The sequence below is a fragment of the Serinus canaria genome, chromosome 10, assembly GCF_022539315.1.
Source record: "Serinus canaria isolate serCan28SL12 chromosome 10, serCan2020, whole genome shotgun sequence".
NCBI classification, from domain to species: Eukaryota; Metazoa; Chordata; class Aves; order Passeriformes; family Fringillidae; genus Serinus; species Serinus canaria.
The window spans coordinates 14,132,137-14,148,647 of NC_066324.1; the positions used below are offsets into that span (position 1 = coordinate 14,132,137).

Genomic DNA, 16,511 nt, shown 5'->3' on the forward strand with positions numbered 1-16,511 from the left:
TGATTTCATCAAGTCTATTTATTAATGCATTTCAAGTTTCAAAAAACCTTACATATCTTTGCACAATACTTTATTTTTTGCATTTTTTAGTAAAAATTTCCAAAGTGAACAAAAAAGAGACTGTATAAAACACAGTGGACATGAAATTGACAGTAGTATTTCTGTTTCATTGTCTTGAACTTCCTTTCGGCTTTACCACATCTTGACTTGCAGTGGAGAGTTCAGTGCACATTTCTGTTTTCAAAAAACATTTAACTTAGACTCAAAATAAAATAGGGCAGCATTTGTCTGCCAAAATCCTACCACAGGATAACATTACAGGCAAAAAATTTACATGTTCCAAAGTCTACCACACTCAAGAAGTTACTAAGAACTCTTGCTGAATAAAAGTCACCATTTTAGAAATGCAAACCCACTTCCAATCTTTGCACAGTCTTAAAACAAATGTATTTAAAATGACTTAAAAGCAACTACATACACTTCTAACTAGTTAAGATCATTTAGAATTATTTATATAGTCTATTGGACTTGGGGTTTCATGTACAAAATTTGTCTCTAAACCATGTACAAAAAGCTGTATTTTGAAAAAGTTACCACATACTGTACAAGTTTACAAGGAAGAGATCCCATTATATTCTGTAACATTTTTGGCCTTGCTGGCTTGCGTCACATTATGAGAATGATTGTGTAAACCTTATACTCTTAAAAAACAAAACAAAACAAAACAAAAAAAACAAACAAAGGAAGCCTGTCCAACCCTTAGTAAATTTTCTCCTAAGCAAAGCCAGGAAAATTATAGCCATTTGCATCTCTAATTAGCTTGGTGCTTTTGGAAAACAAGCAATAAATACATCACAAGCTTAAACATTTTGTAATGCCCCCTTTCATCTCCTGCATAGCAGTAAGCACCTTAAGACATCTTTTATTCATCTTCAAAAATGCCAATTATTTACATTCGTAATAAAAACTCTGGAATGGGACATTGTGCTGTTGAACTTCACTACTGGTATAAATGTGGGAAAATTGGTAGTTCTAACTACAGTTTTAACTCTGCCACAGTAGCCAGGCAAATCACTCTACTTTAGTGGTTATCAATCAACAGTATCATGCTGAAAAGTTATCCAAACACCTGATAAATTAAAAAAGAAAATAAAAAACTACAGCTTTTTTTTTCTTTCCACATCCCTTAGAACATGAACTTGATTACCAAACTGTAAGAATATCTGAAGAGCCCAAATAAAGTGGTTGCAATTTTTAAAACAAGTTGAATAACAGGCAAAATTTTCTAATAAAGCATGGAAATATTTGATCTAACTATTCATTATTTCACTGAATAATCAGACAAATTAAAAATATTTATGCTGAGCTACAAGGAAGACACTTACATAAAACATTTTTGAAACATTCTGACATTTGCAAAGTTTGCAGAACACCTGTTCAATCTGTCTAAGACCATCCAGGCTTGTATGCTGTATTCTTAACAGCTGTTGGATAAAGATGAAACGAGTGCTTGAAACAACTTTGATAATGATAAAAGAAGTGTGATTGGATTTAAAATTGCTGTGTAAAGCATCACAGGACCCTTGACCACTACACACCATCATCCTTTGTTATCCTGAGTATGTCAATTAAACAGTAATTTCTTCATTAATAGCGGAGAAGTTTTATAATACAAAGAAACATCCATATTGCAATTCTCTTGTTTACAATTGCACACAAGTACGGGTGTACGTTAGAAATACATGTCTGCATATAACAATGTATATACATTGACAAGTAATGTCTCCAATGCTGAGGTGGTCTAGCTTCCTAGCCTTGTCTGGCAGTTGAAAAATAGATCTTTTTCTCAATTCTTGAGTAGAAGTTTTACTACAGCCATATTTGCCTGCAAGTGAAGAAAATGCAGCAATGAAGAGCACAGAAGGGGGGAAGAATCATGATATGCTAGGACTTTGTGCCACTAAATTAAAAATATTCAAGAAAAACACTTTTCTTCTTTTTGAGCTGGAAGATTCTCTCATTAAAAATTAACCATTTCCACTTGTTTTGAGGGCATATCATGCCTTTTTTTTTTTCCTCTTCAATTTTTGAGAGTTAGACTGGGGACAATGACTTATTAGGTTTTCTTTGGAGTGAGTTTTCCCATTGTAGGCACTAGGAAGAACCAAGGCAAAAAGCTGCAGTCAGCGTCTCATATGTCCCATCTGGTAACTCTCTCGGGGCCTTTGCCGCTGTGGGGGCTGAGTGGTTTGTGGTGGTCTCCTCCTTTTTAAAGTGCCTGTTTCAAAGAAAAGTAACCATTATTAAAATTAATTTTTAAAAACTCTAGTTATTTCCTAAAGAGTTGCCCTGGCCATGCAAATTAAATACAACTATTTTTCTGGAAGGTTTTGGATTCAGACCTGCAGAGTTTTAACTAGATGAGTAACTGCATGGAGGACACACAGAATACATTTCAGTACATCAACAGCACTTCCTTAAACAGGCCAATCCTTACAAAATGTAGCATGGAATAGGAAATAAAAGGAACTCTGATGCTGGAAAAAGTCTTAAAGGTTTCTTTTGATTGCATATTATGTTATAGGAAAATAAGACAAGGATTAGATTTTCATGAATTGTTTCACTGGCATCAATTCCATTTGTAGTTTTAGTGTCAGCCTAAGAACTGTAAGTTGAAACACCTGAAATTTCTCTTTAGAACTAAACAGCTGAGGAGAAAACATATCTCTATAATTAGCTGCATTACTCACCTGGAAGTGGTTTATGAGGAGGCAACTTTGGATTACTGCTTGGAGTATGAACACTGCATATCTTAATGAAGCCAGCCATTAACATGATCAATGCAATTCCCATAAGCAACACTGCCCACCAATAAGCCTAAAAAACAAAACCACAACAACAATAACAAAATTATGTGGGGGCTGGCACACATGCACAAAAGACAGAGGACATTGAATATGGCTTTTCACTGTGTTTCAGAAGTCATCAAAAAGCTTTCTGAAACATGACCAAGAATTTCCAGCTGAACATTTGAAAGAAATGTTCCCAAAGGTCTGCCACAGAAAAGCCCCAATACTTTCATTCTAGTATCAGAAGGGTACTTCACAGAAGATCCACTCCAGCAGAGCTGTGTAAGCCTAAAACAATCAACAGCTTACACAAAATTACCTATGCAGCTCTCCAAGGGTGTTTCACTCTAGCTCCTCTTCCTGTATATTATTATTAAAGTGACACCTAGCACAATAAAAATGATGAATGCTAAAAATCAAAATAAAAGAAGTCAGAGCATTCAAATATGAAGAGTCAAAACATGAAAGAACAGTAAATTATAAACGTGAATGAACAGAGGTTTTAACAGAGCCTATTTATTTGTTATTTGTCTGTTTCAATTTCCTTCAATCTAGCAAACTTATTTGTTGCACACAGGGTGCTTACAGAAAATCTAGTAAAACAAGGGCTAATTATACTTTGAAGAATGCTGAAGGAGTCTACACATCAACACTTATCAACTGTGAATCTTGATTACCAAGAACATTTCATATTAGACTTGCAATATAAAAATATACTTACCACAATCCATTCTGCAATATTTTCATACAGTTCTGGATTAAAGATTGCTTTCTTTAATCTAGCTAGAGGGCCATCAGCATCCACCAGCCGACACCTCATGAACACATCACAGTAGCCTTTGAAATCATTACAGGGAGATCCAGGTTGCAAAGTGATGGTTTCAAGATGAAAGTATTCCTGCCATCGGCTCGAGCCTGTGCTTGCACAAGTAGCTGGGTCCACTGAAAAGTGAATACAAATTTAAACCATTGTTGTATTAAAACATCCGTGCATGAATACCCACCCCAGTGTTTAATGGCTCAAAATGCTTCTCTAATAATCTGTAAAAATGCAGAATGTAGTGTTTATTTCCTACACAGTACAATGCAATGTCTGTCTGAAACTACGTTTGAACAGAATGCTCTCAAAGCTAACCAAAACTCAAGTACAAACACCATGAGCAGGCTCCTCAGACCCCTCCTGCTCTATTTACACTTATGATTCAGGTAAATCTTACTTTTTCTCATGCAGCAGACATGGCACAGCTCTCTATCATCCTTGCCATCTGAACTAGCACATGTACACTCCTCCAAGCCATGCTTCTCACAGATAGAGCCAGCACATTGCTGTGGGAGACAAAAGCACAGCAACACAAAAATCAATTTCACTTTCAAGTACACTGACACTAGGAAAGATATTAACAATTAATATCTGAAAGCATAATTTTAGCTCTAAAGATGCTTATCAATAAATCAACTGCTTCAATTTTTTTCCAAAGTTTATAAGCAAAAAAATATTACAGTTATTCAACATCAATACTTTGGCATATTGTCTAGTTTTTTAAAAGGTGATATACTGATTTTTTAACAGTTTCTTCTTTTATAACCGTTTATAACCTGCAAAACACCCACAGTACCACAGTTCACACAGAAACGTGACTACTCAAAATCATGGTTAGAAAAATAAATCTAACACATGTATACACAAATATCTCTCTTGGAAAATAATAAAAAATAATGGCAGAAAAGATTCTGTATTTAATTTCACTGTGTCAGGATCCTTCAAACTCCAAGCTCAGTTTATTTGCAATTTTGTTTCAAAATCAGTAACTATATGAAAACAATTCCTCTATCTTTAAGATGGCTATAAATTAGCTGAAAAATATTACTAGCAGTACTTCAAACTTACAGCACAAAAAGTTACAGGTCTTAAAGAGGATGATTTTTGCTTGTGTTTGCTTCCAAGCAAACACAGATCAATTTATAAGAGACTTCCCATCAATATTTCATGGCAACTGCCATGTTCTCTTTAATCCAGGCAACTAATTGCAGTTCAGAATCATTCTAATTCCATATGCTTGCACATCAGTGCTATATGTACATGTTTGGAGAAACTGTGTATTGCCAATAAACCAAATTCAGCCCATATTGACAGTACATCCAGTTTTCTAAGGCAACAGAATTACTGACCAAGACTGAAGAAAAATTAAAAGGTGGCACTAGAAAATAGAACACTTTGATAATCCTGATTTTTACAGAAAACTTTAAGTGTATCTTTCTCAGACAGTACTGCTACCTTGGGATTTGACAGGTACTTCTTAATCCTTGATGTACCTTCACTGTTATTTTGACTGACACCAATAAATCAAACTCTATACAGAAAAAGAGACTGAGCTTGCACTCCTGTGCAGTAAGTACAGAAACCGTATCAATTGACAGTAATTAGCAGTTACATAAGACTGTAAAACCATACCCCCTTGATGCAAACTTGTGTGTTCCTGTTGCACACTGTGAAGTTCTCTTTGGGTTCAGATATTGGGCAGAGAGCACTGACACCATTGCACATTCCTTCCTTAGCACAGTCAGAATCATTCCGACACTTGTCTGTCCTCGATTTGAAATCACACTGGGCAGTGCAGCACGGGCCTTGGCTGGGGCTGCAAACAAACACAGATTGTGGATGCCAAGAAAAAGCATGAACCATTCCAAAGACTATACACCCTGAAGCCTACTCAAGCACTCAACACATTTCTGATTTGTCCTAATCAAATGTGACTTGAAAATAATTTTTCCCATAGCATAATTATGCTTATGTACATCTCACTCACTGTATAAAGCATTTTAAACAAAATCAGTACTTTTATAAAGATGCAGGTAAGCAGATTCAGATTCTGAAACCCCCATTAAAGTTCCCAATAAATGCCCAAAATTCAAGTGTAGTGTAACATATGCACAATACCTGCACTTTTTGCCTGGTCTTAACTTGCATTTCTTATCTTCTGGTTGGTTTGCATCATAACAGCAGTCATCTTTACACTGGTCACTGTATCCACAATCACACTGTTCTCCTTGTTCAACCAGTCCATTACCACAGATGGGCTGCCCAGACTCTGAAAAATGCCAGTATATTTATGTACAAAGCAGTACAAAGAACATGCAAATACTTATAAACCTTAACAAGCATCCAGCAAATCATGACTGAAAGAGCCTGGTCAAATTGGACTTTAGACTAGGGCTCAAGTCACTTGCATTACTGCTTGACACCCAGCCTAGTCATTCCCACAATTCACAGAATTTTAAGCCTCTGAGTAAAAGATTTTGATTTATAAGAGTGGGAGTATAAGAACAAGCTTTCTGCTCAGCCTCCCAGGGAGCTGCATCCTTTTCCTCTAACAGTCAGAGGACCTTGAGGCAAAGGCTGATGGTACTGGGGTCAACTACTCCAAAATCCAAACCTACTGAGCAGATGTGCAAACCTATGTGAGCTTACAAAATTTGTGAGAGCTCATACATGAGATTCCAGAAAGAAAAATTCATGCAAAATTCTTTTTCATGTCTAAATAGGATTTCCCTGCAGTTTAATATGGGCTCCTTACCTCTAGTCCTTTCACAATGAGCATGACTGAAATCTGACCCTGTTTGTTTACTCCCTCCCACCAGGCATTTACAAAGACAAAGAGCCTCCTCCAGCCTTCTCTGCTCCACACTAAACAGGCTCTCTTGGACTCTTGTATGTCAGATGCTCCAATCCCTTAATAATCCTTCTGGCCCTTTGCTGGACTGACTCCAGTGTGTCCTGCTGTTTCTGTGCTGGCCAGCCCAGAACTTTGCACAGTACTGGAGATCTCAAATTCAATTATTTACTTGCAGAATCTTTCAGTACATTAAAAAATAAGTAATTTTTTAAAAAATAAGCATTATGGCAATATTTTAGCTATTTGGCTTTCAGGAGGATTAAATACATACCAACAAAACAATTATTTCTCTTCTTGTCAAGAACTTGGCTGATATTTCGAATGCTACAGATAGAGAACTTATTGTTGTTAAGTTTGTCCCCAGATGTAGCTCTTGCATACATGATATAATTGCCATTTTCCTTCTGCCCCAAGTTCTTGGACTCTCCAGGAGTGCACTCCATTCCAGAATCATGCTGCAAAACAAATATTTTACAACCATCTCAATGATGGCAGGTGCAAAAGTAACCTGGATTTGGTAGCCTTAACACAGAATAAATAAAATAAAAATAAACCACCATCTTACACTCTCAGGTTCTTTGCAATACAAAAACTGTATGTAAACCCAAGGTATGATTTTGAGTTCTCTTTGTTCTGCTGTTGTTTCTGTTTCCCCCAAGACAACAGTAGCAATAATCTAATTCCTAAAGTTTCATCTTATTTGCATTCTTGGTAATTTACCCCCAGGTGCATGTCCCGGATTGAATACTGACTTGAACAAGCTGCCATCTCCAAAAAGAGTGGCTTTATGATCACAAAAGGGTAATCAGCATTCTGTGGAATAAAAGCAGGAGGAGTTCACAGAAACCACAGTCCATTTTTCTTGTTTGCTTTGAGGGAGGTACGAAGAGAACTTCAAAACAGAGCAGGAGTCTGTCAGCCAGTGACTACATCCACAATATCCAGCATGAGGGATGAAATGCATTACACACTGGCAAAACAAAAAGCCTCATGTTTTCAAGCTTACCACAAACAAGTTGCATCCCTAAATGGCTGTGAAACAGGTCTGCTCAAAAACATTCTTCTTGGCATCCTAATTCCCTCCACTGTTTTCTTAGATCAACTTGTAAGTATAAATCATCTAATAAACGTGAGCCACTTGCTGAACAAAGTGTCATCAGCAGTGCTTCCTCCTCCTCTCCAGGATAAAGTACAATGCATTTAACAAGGTGTGTGTGACCCTACTCTTCATCAAGACAGGAAAGTGTTTAGGGAACAACAATAAAGTACCTTTGTAATGGACTGAACTAATGTAAGTAAACAATTCATAAAATGCACTAATGCACCAGTGTTGTCAAATACTCACAAAAGGGCTCAGCTGCCATGCCTTTGTTTGTATACAATGTATGTGCACGTATCCTTTGTTTGTATACAATGTATGTGCACATATCCTTTGTTTGTATACAATGTATGTGCACATATCCTTTGTTTGTATACAATGTATGTGCACATATCCTTTGTTTGTATACAATGTATGTGCACGTATGCTCATGGAGTCAGGATTCTGCTGTCCTTGCTTATAAGAAGTCTCCATTTGTAAATCACAGCCTATGAAATGGCTGAGTGAGTTAACAGATCACCAGTAATACTTACAGGGGAACCAAAGTTATGCCCAACCTCATGTGCAAAAGTAATGTGAGAAACCTTGGGGGGCACATGAGAGCCATAGTTCTGGACAGTGATGATTCCAGTGTTCAGAGACTTCTTCTTACCATCCGAATACAATTTGCTTTTCTCACATATTCCACCAGAGCTCCCTGCATTCACACAAAAGTACAAGTTACACATTTAGGGAAAGAAGTGTTATGTTACCTGTCTATTGACATCCAGACCAACAATCAGTTTGCCTCTGCAGGTTTACAGACTAAGAGCTCTCTATAATTAATATGAGCACAACCTTGAAAGTAAATTAGATTTATTCACACAAATGTTCTCAACACTGATTGGATACATTCACACAAGAAGTCAGCTGGTTTAGAATAGCTTTTGAGAGCTATTTTTGGGCACTCCCTGAATGGATGAGCCCTTGTTTCACCACACCTGTAGTACAAGACTAGCAGGGTCCAATGTCCAACAGAAGTAACCTCAATCTACATCTTACTTGGATTTCACTAAGTGAAGAAGTACATGGTAAACCTGGAGATCCTCTCTCACAGCAAGAACATTTATATAAAATGTCAGTCAGAATAACTATATATATATGTATATGTGTATATATATATGTATATATATATACACATATATACATGTGTGGTGTGTGTGTATATATATATATGTATATATATATATATATATATATATATATATATATATGTAGCTCATTGTCAGAAAAAAAAAACCAACCTAAAGCTGAAAATGCTTTTGAAGTGTTGGCCAATGAGACCCATGTTTACAAGGTTGGCAGTCAAGTGCATCATTTTGACTTTAATTTCACCAAATTTTTCCATAATTTGAGTTTCTACTGAAGCAATAATAATGATGTTCTAAAATCTAGCTATTTTACTGCTAATGTAAATGGTGTCTAAAGACCAGTCTAAAGAAGTTTTCCTTTCTCAAGCAGAATTTTGATTTTGTGACATATCCCATTTAATCTTTGTCAGTATGTGTGTTAAGGATGACAGTCTCAAAGATCATAGTTTTTCTCCATTAAATTCAGTTTTGAAAGCAGTGTTGGTGGACTGCACATTCCAATTCATCCTGTCCTTGTTCAGTGTGTACACTAGAATACTCATCACAGACCCAATTTCTCTTTTCTATTCACCTTCTGGGCATTACTTTTCCTATGGCTCTTCCACAGTCACTAAGGTTAGTCCTGTAACATACCAACTGCAGTCATGGGTCTGTTGATCTCTTACCCCTTATATGAACAGTTTCATGTTTCTTCCACCATTACTCAATTCTGTTAAAGCTCTCAATAATGTTCTCAGTAAGGTATCCTGGTCTCTTGCAATGTCTCACTGACTGAGATTTTTTATCATCAAAGGACATACTTTAGACCCAAAATACACAACTAGACTGAAACTAGTGAAGAGCAGTTCAAGAAGAGTCATGCAGTAATTATTCTGTTATCTCCCAGAACAACATCTCACTGATTAAAAAAAATAATTTCTTTCAATACTACCTAGAAAACCTAAAGGTTCTGCAGTGTAGTTTTCATAGTTGTAAGCTCTGTTTATATAGAGCAGAAATACTTGTTTCACCTGTCACTTTACTGGTCACTCACACCTAGCACAAATAAAAAGCAATCCAAGTAATATCATCTTTGTATAACAAAATAAATGTTTTTCTTTACTCTTCATATCCTGCTCATCAGAAATACAGAAAGATTAATTGAAATGGCACAATATACTAAAAATAAAATTAAACCATACTGAACCCAAATTGCGAAAAGCTAGGAGATTTTTGTGCATTTGCTGTCAGTTTAAAAGGTGGTTTCTACCTTTTTTCTAGTGCCTACCTACTTTATCTCATAGCACTGAAGGCTTGTATAGAATTACCTGAAGGGGCTCCAACCCAAGCCAGACCAAGGACTCCATCATCAAAATCACGGTCTGTAAACACATAGGCCAAGCAATAATCATCATGGTTCTGTTCTGAGTTCAGTTCCAGAAACTTTTCCACACCGATGTTAGGAAATCTAAAGGGATTGGAAGAGTCCTTCTCATCTACAGTTGTGTTAATCTAAAAGAAAATTAAAACAAACTGTAAGACAGGATTCATTTCCACTTGCACATACCAGCTAAGAGGCTCACTGTTGTCAGTACTTTGCTATGTTACATAGTTAAAGATGTGGTTTAAAATTTAAAAGCCTTGACTAAATTACCACCCCAATAATTGGAAAGCAAAGCACTACAATAAATGACAAATTGCATTTGTGTAGTAAATCCCCATTCTCTTATTTCCTTCTATTTTTTTTTCCACCAGTACCCAGAAATTTGTATTTATCCTCCTAAATTATCACTTTTACAAGGAAGTCCCAACCTGGATAGCCATTCTCTATTTTAATATTAAAGTTACTGGAGAATAGCAATAGTCTATTCACCACACAACTACAGTGCTGAAACAAGTTGATTCCTATAGAAAAACTGAGCACAGCTTAATAACAGCAGGAGTGGGTTTTTGACAATAATCACTAAAACCAAATCAAATAAATGGTTCAGGGCACCATTTCCTGCAGAGACACTTCTGCTAAAGAACTGTTATAAAACAATAAATGGGTACAAGTGAACAGGAACAGCACATTTGAAGAACACAGCCTCCAAGCAGCACCAGTGAAGCTGAAAGCCTTTCCAACCCCACTTACTCGGATTCGTTTCACCATGAAGCTGATGTTACGGATCCCTGAAAAATCTGTTGACTGGTAAATGGTGTCAATTGCTTTAACATGGCTGGAAATCTGTCAAAAACAAAAGTAGCTACAGTTCAGAGATCCATGCACTACTCTACAGCTTATCTACACAACAATAGCTGCAATGCCTACTCTCCTACAATATGTGATGTTGTGCTGCAGGAACTTCTAACAGGCCTTTTGAATTAAATCACGGCCCACAATGGAAATAAATCACTACCTGCATCACCACCATGCCAGACAGCACCAAAGGATTTTGCCATTTAATTTTTATTAACAAAATTCTATCATCTTTCAGATAGCTGTTTGTGATACTCCTTTATTCACTGCTTTGGTGAGACAGCACTGCATTGAAATTTTATTTAAAGCACTGTATTTGTTTTTCAGAAAAAAAAAATTACTTGTTGCAGATTTATTCTTTCATTTTTGGTAGAAGACAAAGGTGGGAAAACGAATCATTTACCTTTGATATTAGCACACAGAAATGTTAACTCATTAAAAAGCTAAAGGTGACTAAAAGGTGACTTCAGAGCTTTGAAAAATACTACTTGAATTGCCTAAGTACAGTGTGATAAATAGTAAAATTCAGATCTGCAAGTGGCAGTGAAACTTCAGACTTCAGTGGAAGTATGTTAAAATGCTAGTTATATTTTTAGCAAATCATATCAACCCTTTTCTCAGTTAATAGTATACTGACAAATGAAAAGCATCTGCCTTTAGCTGCCACTGCTTTTTTTACCATCCACTCTATTGGATACTACAGGAATAGATCTCAGCATTATTAGCTCACAGTGTTTTGAGCTAGAATTTCAAATGGAAGCCTATGCAAGTGTTAAAACAGAGGCTTGGCAGGCTGTCAAACAGGACAGAACTCTTCAGGAAATATTTTTTCTGAGTAAGAACTGAAAACAGTCAGGCTGCAAGTCCTGCTCAGATGTGCTAAACACACCACAGCTGCCATTAAAGAGGCACAAATGCCCAGGACTTTTGTCACAGAAACAGCATCTTTTTAGCAAAAATAAAAAAAAATGCTGTTTCAATTATGTCAAGACCACTTAACAAAGGAAACAAGCCATTATAAAGGAAATAAGCAAAAAGAAGTTATATGAAATTTATCAGGACTACCCAAGTAAAAGCAGGCAATTTAAAACAGAGGGATTGGAAATACCTGTGCAATCACAGCCTCTCTGGTTCCATAATGCTTGTAGAATAAATGATCAGTCTGGATATACAGCTGGCACGTGTTTTTTTCAGCCTGAGTGGCACGCTTTTTTCTCAAAAGCTGTGGATCATCCTTCTTAGGCTCTTCAACAGGTTTCTACATATGCACAGGGAAGAAATACATTAATTTTGTAGTTCCACATGCTGCACTAGATTACCTAAAAATCACAGTGGTTCTAAACATACTCCACTAATATAAACAGATTTTCATTCTTTCTTTAAGTTGCAAAGTTTGATGAATTTTGAATTAAGAACATTATGCTCAGTTTTCAAATACTTTGAATGTAATCTTAGCAAAAACTCTCTCAGCACTTTATTTTATATTATAAAAGGCAGTCAACGTTACAGAGATGTTTTTTCATTCATGCGATCTTTGGAATTTTTCTTCTTTACAATCCTTTTCTAAGATAAACGGTAGGTTAGAAAAAAAATCAGCACTGGTGGGACTTAACTGCAACTTCCCTAACACCAGTTATTTCAAACTGAAATTACCTCAGCAAACAGAAATGTTTAAGCACTTCAGCATGGAACAAATGGGGCACAGAACAAGAAGCTAAAGGAACACTGGTTAGGCAGTGGTATCTGGTAGTGATGCCTAAAGTTTTAGCTTTCATATTTTCCAGACTCTGTACTGCTATAGTATATAACTCTGAACTTCATATAAAGTGTTAGCAAGTTCTCTTCACAGTTTAGTCAGACAAAACCACCCTTTTCCAGCCTGAAAACCAGGGACAGCAATGCAGCTTCAGGCCCAAAAAGTGTCAACAACAGCAAATTGAGGAGAGCAAACTGAGAGGATGGGACTGAATAACCCCCATATGGAAATGGACCAAAACTTATAAAAGTGTGAAAACTTGTAACTCAGGGTCCATCTTGGGTAGAGCCACAGCTGAGTTCTTGTACTGCCCAAGGTGTATCCTTTAAAGGCCTTTTAAAAAAATCCCTACTTGATTCCTGTAACACTGTCTGGTCTCTGTTCCAAGCAGCTCCCAAGGCACCAGCATGCACTGGCCTTACAGCCCTCACTGGCTGATGGCCCTCTCTCTCTGCACCAAGTTTTACAAGCATTTCTGGGAAAGCATGTTATTGTTACCAATGCTGAAAAGTGCATTAATGTTGACAATTTCTGGAGTCACAACATGAATAAACTAACTTGCTTATACTATTTAACAAGCCATATTGCATAGTTTTCTGGGTTTATATTTAGCTGACACCACAAAATTATGCCAAGGCTTGGAACAGCTCAGAACACAACTAAGTCTAAAAGAAACTCAATAACTTGCTGTTGGAAAAAAAAGCATTTCGTGACATGTGATGCAAACCTGAGTGCAAATCCACTGTGAGACTGCACCCAGGTACACAGGTTCCTGCCACAGGACACTTACCTCTCACAGCAGCCAATCTGTAACCCCCACAAGCTTACAGGCTTGTTAGGAAGACTCTCCCACCAATATCACTTAATTTTCCACTGAAAGCACTCAGATATCCCAAGTGTGTTATATTAACATAACTTGACAATCTAGAAGTTAATACTCTTTAGAACCAATGTATTACTTGCAGATCAAGGGATCTTGAAACTCTTCCTTCTCAATTGCAATAAAGTCTATTCCTCATTTCAAGCTTGATTTCCACATCCATCTAAAATTCTAACTGTTGAAAAATTTGAGATCACTTAGGATTCATTAAGACTATAAGTAGCACATCTGGGCTCCAGAAGCAATAAGAAAAAGAACTTTAAAAAATTATGTTAAAAGGAAACTGCCAGCAATTATTTAAGTATCTCACAATGTGGAGGGATGATAGCTCACCAAAAGTAAAAGAGACAACACACAAGAAATAGGAAGTTATCACACTAAGTACTAATCAACATAATTCATTAGCCTTTGTTGTACCTCTGTTGTTGGTTCTTCTATACCAGTCATCTGGTACTTCTGCATTCTTTCAAATACTGAATGATCTGCACAACCTCCTTGTGGTCCATATTTATGTGGATATTCTAAAAAGAGGAAGGCCAGGTTGAGTTTTCAAATTCCAAGTACAAGTCCAAAATATGGCTGCATCAGTGCAACTTATTGAGCAGGTATCCAATATTGTGCATGTGGTTTGAGGGGAGCATTAGAAGATGCAAGGTCTATGCAGCTTTTTTTCATTAAAAATTTCTACTAAGACAGTTTTACAAACAGAATAAAACTGACATTTGCTTCTTAACATTATTTTCTCAGGCAGCACAAGAAAATATGATGAGCAGTGCCTAACATAAGAACAAGAGCTTTTATTTACACATCGGTACCAACTTACTTCAGCTAAAAGCAGCCTTCAAAATATGACATCACAATGGAAAGTTATTAGATATCAAGTATACTAAAGACTGCTTGGGTAAGAGAAAGAGTTTTTATGCTACTTGGTAAACAAACTAAAAAACCTTGCCAACATTCTAACAGGATTTTATTATGTTATTCATCTTCCACTGATTTTTTGGAAGTTTTCACATTATGCTACTAAACTACCAAGACATAAGAAGGGAAATGCTAATGGACAGAACCGTGGTTTAGTTAACCACTAGATGTTAGTTAAACAAGCTGGAGATCCAAACTAGTGAGAATATCCCACAATCACCTGTTTAACAAGGCCAACTCCTGCAATAGTTGCCAGACCTCACTGCACGAGGGAATGTGTTTCAGACACACGTGCTCAGCTTTTACTGTCAGTACCTACTGAAGATTTCTAACCTGTACTTGCAGAAGCTTCCTCTGGAGATGAGAAATACTGAATACTTCTCCCTTTGATTTATTTGCATATTCAACCCCATCATAAATTGGTGCCCAAGTAAGAAATAATGGAATACTGACCTGAATACTTAACAAGTCAGTTTCTGTAGGGCAAACCACAGTTTTAGCACCATCTCAACAGAGTACCACTTTTGTCAGAAATCTACAAACTTTACCAAGACTTGTTGTGTTTTGGGATTTTTTTGGTTGATAATTTGTCTTTTAATTTCTGCTTGGTGAGGGGGTGTTAATTTTTTAAAGAGTGGAGATCCAAATTCACAGAGTAAATAGAACAGCTATATAAGAGTAGAATTTTAAAGCCTGGGCACCAAGGACCTGATGCCCACATTCTATGCATTTCAGGTGATTTTGCCCTGGACTAGCTCTAGTATGAGCTGTGGAGTCAAGGCCTGGCAGTAGCTGGAGCACAGCAGATGTGCTCCCTTGGGAGTATGGGCTCTGTATGGTTTCATCTGACAGCTGCCTTTCTTTACCTTTGACTCTTATGGCTTTTTCTTACAGTCATACTGCATGATACTGCTGAACTATTTCAATATACAGCTTACCTTGTGAGTTTACTTCACGACTTTCTACATACTGATTTCCCTCATTTCAATTTCCACCACCACACAAATACCATTTTTGAACTGCTATCTCATCACATTTCTCCAAGCACAATTAGCCCTAGCACAGTGCCAGAAGAATGGAGAGAAAAAGAAAAATATGCTCTTACTGCAAGTCACAAGTTGCTCCAGCATGGTAGTGGAATGCTGATTTGGCTATAACCAATATTAAACAAAAAGCACCACTGTTGGAGTCCCTTTCTACTTTTGGGGATCCTGTTTAACATCACTGGATTGGAGTTATGAGCAAAGGACTGTAGATATGATTCTTCCCTACTCCATCTCCACCACTGTTTTTTCCTCCCTCTATAGTACAAAAAAATCCTACTGTATTTATTCTAATCCAATTTTTCATTACTTATGACCTGACTTCACAGCACCAAGAGTTTCTCTGTAACAAGAGCAGGTTGCCAGGGCCAGAGCAATGGCCCATCCTGCCTTTCCCCCCCACACTGCCCCTGCAGAAAACCACTGTACCCTGAAAGAAACTCCTGCAGGAGTCCCAATCTGAAGCATTATGACAACTGACAGAACAGTTCTGGAAATAAATGCTCTCAGTTTATTACACAAAATGATCTGTCTTTTCTTTCTATCTTGTTTCCCAAAGATGTTAGGAAATCCCTTAACACATTTTTTATACTGACTGCCTGCAATTCAAATATTTCTTACTTCAAAAGTAATAATCTAGTAAGAAACACTTTAAAGCCATGACAGTTAAAATTACAAAAAAATGAACACAAAACAGTCTGTAACAGCAATTGCCAAGATTTTGCATGTGCTGGAAAAGACAAATTCCCCAGAGGCAGATTTGAAACCACCCTGCTAATCACAGAGACAGGTAATACAGGATAGTTCACTTGGGAACCATTTCTAACTTCCAGGGAAAGTTGCATATGAAGTTTTTATTTGCTAAATGCTGAACTGCCCCCAGACTGTGAAGGCACCATTCCCTTGTCATCTTTTAAGACTTCCTATTTCCATCATCCCCT

At 36.9% G+C, this 16,511-nt stretch overlaps 1 protein-coding gene across 2 annotated transcripts in view; it reads right to left on the reverse strand.

The window, feature by feature from the left end:
* Nucleotides 1-16,511, reverse strand: part of ADAM10 (ADAM metallopeptidase domain 10) — a 42,796-nt gene continuing 26,285 nt past the window's right edge. For both annotated transcript variants that reach the window (XM_030228391.2, XM_050978531.1), the window contains 12 exons: nucleotides 14,024-14,127; nucleotides 12,079-12,228; nucleotides 10,866-10,958; nucleotides 10,060-10,243; nucleotides 8,156-8,319; nucleotides 6,795-6,978; nucleotides 5,788-5,938; nucleotides 5,302-5,485; nucleotides 4,067-4,175; nucleotides 3,571-3,791; nucleotides 2,751-2,877; nucleotides 1-2,278 (listed from right to left, as the gene is read on the reverse strand). In XM_030228391.2, the coding sequence (XP_030084251.1) occupies nucleotides 2,184-2,278; nucleotides 2,751-2,877; nucleotides 3,571-3,791; nucleotides 4,067-4,175; nucleotides 5,302-5,485; nucleotides 5,788-5,938; nucleotides 6,795-6,978; nucleotides 8,156-8,319; nucleotides 10,060-10,243; nucleotides 10,866-10,958; nucleotides 12,079-12,228; nucleotides 14,024-14,127 (1,766 nt within the window). In that variant the 3' untranslated portion in view covers nucleotides 1-2,183. The remainder of the gene's footprint in view (nucleotides 2,279-2,750; nucleotides 2,878-3,570; nucleotides 3,792-4,066; nucleotides 4,176-5,301; nucleotides 5,486-5,787; nucleotides 5,939-6,794; nucleotides 6,979-8,155; nucleotides 8,320-10,059; nucleotides 10,244-10,865; nucleotides 10,959-12,078; nucleotides 12,229-14,023; nucleotides 14,128-16,511) is intronic.